Genomic DNA, 8,317 nt, shown 5'->3' on the forward strand with positions numbered 1-8,317 from the left:
CCGGACGCCCCGCCCCACCCCGCCCGGGGCCGCGCGGGCCTCGGGTGCCACCCGGGATCCCTCAGCCACCGCTCAGGGCGCGCGGAACGCAGGGCCCTGCCCTGGATCCCTCCAGTGGGGGCTGCGGGCCGCAGGGAGTCTGGCGGGCTCCTGCCCGGTGTGTGAGCGCCGACCCTGCCAGTGACCCTTCCTCAAGTGGCCCCGGGGCCTCTTCAGCCGCCTGTGCCTTGGCCGAGACTCTGGGGCGGAGACACTGGTCTGGGTGGGGGTCGGAAGTAGGATGGAGGCCAGAACCAGAGTCCAAGTGGGTGGGATGGGGCCCCTCCTCCCCACTCCAGGAGCTCCCCTGGCCCTCCACAGCCCACGCCACCGCAGGGTGCCTGTTGGGGATATCCACGCCCGGTCCTGGCTCTGGCTCTGTCCTCACCCAGACTCCCAGGCTGGTCCTCCCTGGGGCGTCCAGACGCGGAGGAGACTGGGGGGCTGGAGCGGCGCTCTGGCCAGGCTGTGGTGGGATGAACGCAGAAGCAGCCCGGGCAGGGTGTTTGTTGTGAGAGGAGATGGGCACTGCCAGGCCGCTGGCTCTGCCCTGGGCACACTTCCTGGGGAGACAGTGCCCTCTCCGGCCTGCTCCCAGCCTGCACCTGGGGCAGGGGTGCACTTGCTGAGATGGCAGGAAGTGGCCTTTGTCCTCCAGGCCCCAAACCAGCTGGCTTCCTGGTTCACAGCCCTGGTGGCTGATCTCACAGAACCTGCTCCATGAGTGATCCTGCCTGGCCCAGCACCAGGGGTCACCCACTGCCCTCACCCTTCCTGGGCAGAGCTAGAACAGGCAGTCTCAGGAACAGCTGGGTGGGACCCCTGCTCCGAGAGCGTGCTCACCAAGCACATCACGCGGGTACCTGTTCTGGTGCTGTATGGCGGTCTGCCATGGACCCCTGGGAACAGGGACCAGTGCCTGTGTGCGGCCTGGGAGCGTGGGAGTCAGGGCTTGAGGCCCCATCTGGTAAGGAGGCAGCAGGGTCCTTGGCCAGTGCACAGCCAGCACACACTCACCAGGCCCTGCACACACAGAGCGTGTGTGTCCCACTGGGAGGTGGCCCCAGGAACACCAGCTCTTCCCCTGCTGTTGGAGCTCAGTGAAGCTCAGGGAGTGGAGAGTGGGTCTCAGTCCTGACACTCACCATGGCCTCTAGGGGACCCAGGTCAAAGGGCTGGCAAAGGGCCATGTAAGGACAGGCAGGGAGGAGGCCTGGGCCCCCAAGGTGTCCTGGCTGGGCACTCTGTGGAGGGTGGGAGGGCAGCAAGGGGACTGAATCTTCTGTACCAGACCATGGGGAAGTGGGTGGCCATCTTTGAGAGGGCTTCTTGAGATATAAACATTTATTTAAAAATACAGTGAGAAGTAGATGTTTGAACACAATGTTATTTCAAACACAGAAAATACACAACAAATGAAGGAAACCTACTACAAAGTCAGTTATCTTTTTTTTTCCCCCTTTCAATACTGGGGATTGAGCCCAGGGAGCTGGAAAAAAAAAAAAAAAGGTCTGAAGGGCTCTACCCTCCCTGGGCCCTGGTGGTCAACGCTGCCGCAGCCAGGACCATGACAGGGTCTGAGTGGACTCCTCTGGGATTCCCACAGGGTGTGTTCTGCCCTCCTTACTGCTTCCACCTGCAGAGATAAACCACCCACGGCACACTGGCAGGACGTGGAAGGCTGGGGAGGGTCCTGGCAGGGTGGGTCTATCTGATGAAGGCTGCGATTGCTACCACCTGCAGGGCGGCTTCCAGGCTGTGCAGCACCAGGAGTGTGGCACTGAGAACCCAGTCTGCCCACAGCACCAGGGTTTGCCAGAGCAGGAAGTGGATGGAAAGCAGCCCGCTGCCTGCCGTGAGGGCCAGACTAGCGGCCAGCGGCACCTCGGCCTCCATCAGGTTGCCCTTTGTGCCTGGGGGGCAGGAAAAGGGGAAGAGTGAGGAGCAGGCTGCAGGATGCCCAGCACCTATGGCGAGCCTTGGGCCCGCCATCAGGTCAACTGGTTTCTAAAACATGGATATTTGCCACCTTCCTACAAAGGCCCCAAGGGATTGTTCAGAATTTCCAAAAGTATTTTACTCCGGGCTCAGACAGTCCTGGAAAATTTCACAAGTGCTTATAAAAACCAAAACTGCACATTTCACAAACAAGTGGGTCAGTCGTGGAAAATGCCGACTCAAAGCTGCCAGCAGCTGAGCCCAGCTGCCTGGGTTACCCTGTGGGCCTGGGGTGTCAGGAGGGTTTATGCAGTCCATGCATGTGGGACTGTAAGATTCAGCACAGCACAGGCAGCAGGAGCCTCAGCCACACCACATGGGGTCCCAGTGTGAAAACAGGAAGGGTGGGGCCAGCTTGCTCCCAGCCTGTCTCCTCACTGCCATGGGGAGGTGCAGGTTCAGGGACTGGCAGTGGAGTGGACCTGCTCCTCTCCCACACAGGGCCACTGTCCTTGCAAAGCCAGGCAGAATGCAGAGGGTGAGTGGAGGCCAGGGGCAGTGGCCAGCCTGGGGAGGAAGGTTCCCGGTGTGCCTGCTGCCCGCCTTGGTACTGTAGAAGGTGACTCTGCAGTTACAGAACCGGGATTCAGCCTCAAGGTAGCAGTGGACTTGGGACCCAAGCTGGACAGGGCCTTAACAAAGTACCCCAAACTGACCCAGTGGGCCAAGGGAAGGTGGGCACAGGGGTGCCCTGGAGCTGGCTTCTGATCTCAGTGTTGTCATGGGATATGCTTCCAGACGTGCAAGTGGCAGCCATGTCACCTGTCGCTGCTCTAAGAAATGGTTAATACTTAATGACGCTGTAAGGGGGTGCGGCGAAGCACCTGGAGCACCATCTGGGGAGAACGTCTCCAGGAGCCCAAAGACACAGTGCTTACGCTCCACAGACCCCAAGGCTGCAGGCAGCCCGGCACCACAGCCCTGGATATTTCACAGCTGACTCACCCAGGCACAGCCTTGCTGCTTCCAGAATCCCCATCAGAGACAGCAGTGCCAGGTCCAGGCCCAGGCGGTTGTGAGGATAGCTGAAAACCTGACCTAGGGGTGACAAGAGTTTGGCTGCCTTCAAAATGGCAGGAGCTGGTTCTTCCCATCATGCTGTATGTGACCCAACTCCAACCCACACTGGGGATGGAACCCAGGGCTTTTGTACAGAGCTATATCCTCAGCCCTTTCTAAAAAGTTTGTTTTTTCTTTTTTTGTCTTTTTGAGACAGTCTTGCTATGCAGTTCAGGCTGGCCTTGAGCTCACTTTGTAGCCCAGGCTGCTCTTGAACTCACAATGATCCTCCTGCCTCAGCCTCCCAAGTGCTGGGATCACAGGCGTGCACCACCACGCCTGGCTTTAAAAGTTTTATTTTGAGACAGGGTTTCACTAAGCTGCCCAGACCTGGCCTGAACTTGGGATCCTCCTGCCTCAGCCTCCCAAGTGCTGGGATCACAGGCGTGCACCACCACGCCTGGCTTTAAAAGTTTTATTTTGAGACAGGGTTTCACTAAGCTGCCCAGACCTGGCCTGAACTTGGGATCCTCCTGCCTCAGCCTCTCCGAGTGACTTACTTTTTTGAGACGGGGTCTTGCTATATAGTCCAAGCTGGCCTGGAACTTGTGGCAATCCTCCTGCCTCAGCCGCGCAAGTGCTGGGATTATAGGGATGTGCCACCACTCCTGGCCACTGACTTACTTTTATATATGATCATCAGGAGCATGGCCAGAAAATACAGGGTGCAGTACAGCCCGCTGAGATGAAACAGCATTTGAAGAGGAACTGAGGAGAGCTGGTAAGCGGTCAAGGATCCTGAGCTCAGCACTCTGGGGTGTACCTGTCCAGGCAGCTAAGCCAGAGAGGCTGGTTCTGCCATCTGTCCTGTGGCCACAAACAAGCAGGTCTGGTTCAGGCTCTGACAGATGGGCACCTGCAGGTGGCCATGGAGGCCTAGCACTGGCTTCCTTTCTTGGGCTTCCACAGCCATGCCAGCTCCTGGGGGGCACAAAGGCAAGGCAGGACCCTTCCCACTCCAGCAGAGCACAGGTTGGAGCACAGAGCCCCTGGGGACTGGTAGGAGCTCCACCTGGTGCTCTGGGTGACCTGACCTGGCACTTGCTACAAATTAGAAAAAAGAGTAGTACTGTCATGTTCTTCAAGGAAACAAACATATCTCTCAGCTTGGGGGCAGTTAAATGTCCTCCAATAGTTTCCTAACTTGGCATACTTTTTTGCTTTCATTCTGTAAGTCTGTGCCCATCCAAAATAGGAGGTCTTCATCTTTCTGCCTGGTGGCCCTTGGCAGGGAGCGGAGCCTCCCTGGGGCACCAGTCTCACAAAGGGAACAGAGCCGGGGGCTGGGGGTGGGTGATGACGCCCAGACATCCCTGTTGGAGGAAGTCTGACCAGTTCTCTCATCTGTCAGAACACTCCTCCCTCTCAATGTAAGGAAAAGGTGGGGTGGGCATGAAAGGAAAAGGCAGAGAGCTGGCTGCCGGCCGTGATCAGCCCCAAGGGGCAGCCTGCCAGAGCCAGGGCTCGACAGAGGGTGCAGGATGCAGCTGATGCAGGATACCACCGAGGAGGAACCTTTCCCTGGAAGAGAAAGGACGGTTAGTGAGTCTCAGTCCTACAGGAGGCTCTCCCGGGCTACAAAGCAGCATGGTGATGGTCTCAGTCCACCAAGCGCCTGTTACAGGAGGAAGTGAACATTACAGGGCCCACAGCTAAGTCTCTGCTGTCACCTCTGCATCCGTCCCTTCGAGGAATTCATCATCTGAGCCTCTACACAGAGCCTGGGGACACTTGCACCCTGCAGCATGGTGCAGGGGCAGAGGGAGAACCTCCCACTGGCCCACAGCTAGGCTGGACTGGAAAAGCAAGACTCACACTTCAGAGAGGAACACCTGGGGCTAAACCCAGCCGCAGAGGTTCTCATCACATGTGATCTCTGCACGTGTCACGTGGATGCAGTTGCATCCACAGACTTTCTGATGTGTCCTCCACGAAGTCCTTTTTCTGAATTGGTCATAGACATTTGTTTTGCTCTGGAATTTTATCCATTTCCCCACAATATCCCTGTGGAAAGAACCTGTCTAAAGCAGCCCTCAGTTGTGCAGCCTCAGTCCTCCACCCACCCTGCTGCAGGTATCTTTCCTACCCTACTAGAGGCACAGGCCCCTGTCCTGATGACCCCTCTGGCTGGTGTCTGGAAGGGAATGTGTCCTGGACCAGACTGCCTGTCTCCGAGGCTCACACCAGGTGCACACTGGAGATGCATGTGTGCACACACCTGTATGTGCACACCCGTGCAAACCTGAATTGGGCTCAAAAACTGTAACTGGAATATTTTAGGGGCTGGGGTTTAGCTCGGCAGTAGAGCACTTGTCTAGTGTGTGTGAGGCTGTGGGTTTGGTCCCCAGCACTGAACAACAAAAAAAAGTCTGTATTTCTGGGAACCCAGGCTCCCAGTCAGGTCTAGTCCCATCTTTGACTATCAGCTGTGGAGCAGTCTCTGAGGTATCACTGCCACAGGGCTGAGCATCAGTTTCTTTATGAACCCAGACTCCAGAGGAAAGAAGGAAAGAATTCCAGTCTTGGTGGGTTTTAGGGGTTGATCCGACTTCCCTGGCACATTTGGGGCCCGCTGTGACAGAGCTGTGGACTCTCACATGGGCAGGAGTCACAGGGCAGTAAATTCAGTAACAGACCCTGTCCATGGCTCCTAGCGGGCACATGTGCAGAAGCAGGAAGCCAAGGGTGAAGGCGCAGCATCACCTTACGGCAGGTGCTTTCTAAACCCGATCTTTTCCAGCCCCAGCTGAACTAGGTTACCTAAATACCTGTCATTATTTGGGTCGGTTTCACTTTAATTGGGGGTTTCACAATAAGTGGGGTTTTCCTCACTCCTGACCCTTCTCTTAAAGGTTGGTGTCAGAGCCAGAGGGGTGGGTCAGCGATACAGCACCTGTCTAGCATAAAGATTGAAGCCCTGGCTTTGATCCCCAACATCAGAAAAATAAAATAATAAAAAAGCTAGCAACAGAATCACTGCAAATGCATTTACTGGTTGCCCACTGGTGTGTTTTGCTTTGAGACAGGATCTGGCTATACAGTTCAGGCTGGCCTTGATCTCACTTTGTAGCTGAGGCTGGCCTCGAACTTGCCTTGATCTTCCTGCGTTCATCTCCCAAGTGCTGTGATCAGAGGCATCGGACACCACACCCAGCTAGTTGCCCATTGTTACAGATCATAATGGTGGGATTTAGGGAACAAGCACTGTGTAAAAACCTTACATGACATACCATCTAAGTAATTAACATGAAGGGCAGGTACATTCAGATCTTGTCCTAACAATTTCAGACCAAAAGGAGCTCATTTTGACTGAACACAGCTCTGTCTCTGGGACTTAACACTTATTGCCAATGATTTACTGTAAGCACAATGTGACTACCAGCAGTGTGTAAGTAAACGAGAATGTTTTCCCCAGTGTGATGGGCAAGGTTGGGAAGAGATGCTGCCTGATATAAACTCTTATTTTTAATATTTGCTGTACTGAGGTTTGAACCCAAGACCTCATGCATAGTAGAAAAGTGCTCTATCACAGTGCCAGAGCCCCAACTCTTTACTTTTAGCAAATGAAAATACAGAAACAAATCTAATTGGCAGAGGACTTCCAGACAATGGCTGGCAACTTGGAAGCCCTGTGCAAACTAACACACATGCGTGGTTCTTTGTGGCGTGGTCTGCCACTGCTTAATGCATCCCCTTGCCAAGGGACATGGAAATCAGGCCTTTAACAGGTGATGTGACAGTAATTCTACGGCCCCATCTCACACAGGGGTTGTCTTTTTATCGCAATAATTATTCGGAGTTGCAGAGGACTATAAGCTAGTCCCAAATGGAGTGGTGGGCACTGTCACAGACGACCACCAGTACTGTGGCCGGAGCCTCTTAGGTAGCCGCAGTGTCTGCAACACCAGACACATCCAAACTGTGTTCCACGCGGAACGTTTGGGAGGGCGGAGCCATGGACGCCACAGGCTGGCAATGGCTGTGATCAGCATCCCACCTGGGCTGCTGGTGCCTGGCCCTGCCCATCCCAGCTTCTCATCCCAGCGCCAGGCCTCAGATTCCAAGGCAGGGGTGGCTCCCAGCCAGTGCACACACGTGTGCTTGGGGTGAGCCACAGATGTGCAGAGTGTGCATCAGGTGTGTGTGCTGTAGATGTATGCAGGGCTGAGCCCAGGGTGTGCCCTGGTATGCAGCAGGTGTGTCCGGTGTGTGCACAGGTGAGCCACGGGTACGCCAGGGTGAACCGCGGGTGTGCCTAGGTGTGCCCCAGGTAGGTGTGCCCAGGTAGGTATGCCCGGGGGTGCCCGCGGGTATCCCAGGTAGGTTGCCAGGAGTGCCCACACGTGTGCCCAGGGTAGGTGTGCCCGGGGTAGGTGTGCCCGGGGAGGTCCACCGCACAGCACACGCGGTCGCGCCCCTCCCTCCCAGGCCCAGGAGCGGCTCCAAGGCGTCCCGCAAACGTCCGAATGAAGGGAGCCGCGTCCGCCAGGGTTAGCACGGCGGAGAGGCGGCCATTGGAGGTGCCAGTCCCGTGCTCCGGGCCGGGACCACAGCTACATGGCGAGAGAGCAGCCCCGCCCGCTCACCTGGCCGCGCGACCGCCATCTTGCCGCCGGGTCCGCCGCGATCCCGGCAGCCTCTCGGCCGCGCCCCTCCGCCATCTTCGCTCTGCACGCCGATCCCAGGAGCAGCGTCGGACCGCGGCAGAGCCGATTCGCCGTCCGGCAGCGCTCGGGCGCTTTCGTACAGGAGGAGGCGGGAGCTTAGGCTCGGGAGGGTTCGGGTTCAGGCTCGGGGACGTTCGGAGGAGCTCGGCTCCGCCTCGGGCCTCCTCGGCTTCCGTCGTCGGCGGGGGCGGGAGAAGCTGGTGGCACCGGACATTCCCTGCGAGGCCAAGCTGTGTCAGAGGCCCGCGAGACTCGGCCCAGAGCTGCCCAGCTGCGTCGGCTGGTGAAGACACCCAACCTAGCCTCCTGGGGAGTGCGAAGGAACCGCTCGGAACCATTCGGAGAGACTCGGTCAACACTTCGGGAAGCTTCGGCCTTCCTGGGTTCCCGAATCGTGGCCTCGGCTCGGCTCGGCTCAGCTCGGGAGGCGGCCTCGGCTCAGCTCGGTGGGAGGCCGGGCTCTGCTTCGGTCCCTAATCGGGCGGCGGCTTCGGGCGGCCTCGGCCCGGCTCGGGCGGCCTCTTCGGGCCCCGCTTCGGGCGGCCCCGGACGGC

The 8,317-nt window shown here is 57.5% G+C and overlaps 3 protein-coding genes across 7 annotated transcripts in view; 1 reads left to right on the plus strand and 2 right to left on the minus strand.

The window, feature by feature from the left end:
* The window catches only part of Eps8l2 (EPS8-like 2), a gene marked incomplete in the record, with an annotated part of 18,661 nt that extends 18,042 nt beyond the window's left edge, over positions 1-619 (minus strand). The window contains 1 exon segment of the mRNA XM_005401820.2: positions 428-619.
* Positions 620-1,368: 749 nt separating this feature from the next.
* Positions 1,369-7,850, minus strand: Tmem80 (transmembrane protein 80). 4 transcript variants are annotated; one of them, XM_005401821.2, is made up of 5 exons: positions 7,683-7,850; positions 4,582-4,617; positions 3,721-3,814; positions 2,983-3,075; positions 1,369-1,952 (listed from the first exon to the last, which is right to left on the minus strand). In XM_005401821.2, the coding sequence occupies exons 1-5, from the start codon at positions 7,755-7,757 to the stop codon at positions 1,747-1,749; spliced, it is 504 nt and encodes a 167-aa protein (XP_005401878.1). In that variant the 5' UTR covers positions 7,758-7,850; the 3' UTR covers positions 1,369-1,746. The 4 variants fall into 4 exon arrangements, with proteins under 4 accessions (XP_005401878.1, XP_005401879.1, XP_013358425.1 ...); XM_005401822.2 differs by having other exon boundaries at positions 4,598-4,617; positions 7,683-7,786; XM_013502971.1 differs by lacking the exon at positions 3,721-3,814 and adding an exon at positions 3,860-3,903 and having other exon boundaries at positions 4,250-4,617; positions 7,683-7,746.
* Positions 7,851-8,217: 367 nt separating this feature from the next.
* The window catches only part of Deaf1 (DEAF1 transcription factor), a gene marked incomplete in the record, with an annotated part of 24,447 nt that continues 24,347 nt past the window's right edge, over positions 8,218-8,317 (plus strand). For both annotated transcript variants that reach the window (XM_013502968.1, XM_013502969.1), the window contains 1 exon segment: positions 8,218-8,317.

The sequence above is a fragment of the Chinchilla lanigera genome, unplaced genomic scaffold (assembly GCF_000276665.1).
Source record: "Chinchilla lanigera isolate Chin_1 unplaced genomic scaffold, ChiLan1.0 scaffold00075, whole genome shotgun sequence".
Classification (NCBI taxonomy): Eukaryota; Metazoa; Chordata; class Mammalia; order Rodentia; family Chinchillidae; genus Chinchilla; species Chinchilla lanigera.

Coding starts and splice junctions, on each gene's coding strand:
- Tmem80 (XM_013502970.1), bottom strand. CDS start 4,193: ATGTTTGTTTCCTTGAAGAACATGACAGTACTACTCTTTTTTCTAATT. Junction 3,076..3,859: donor TGGCTTAGCTGCCTGGACAG/GTACACCCCAGA, acceptor TGTCACCCCTAG/GTCAGGTTTTCAGCTATCCT. Junction 1,953..2,982: donor AGCAGCAAGGCTGTGCCTGG/GTGAGTCAGCTG, acceptor CCTGCCCCCCAG/GCACAAAGGGCAACCTGATG.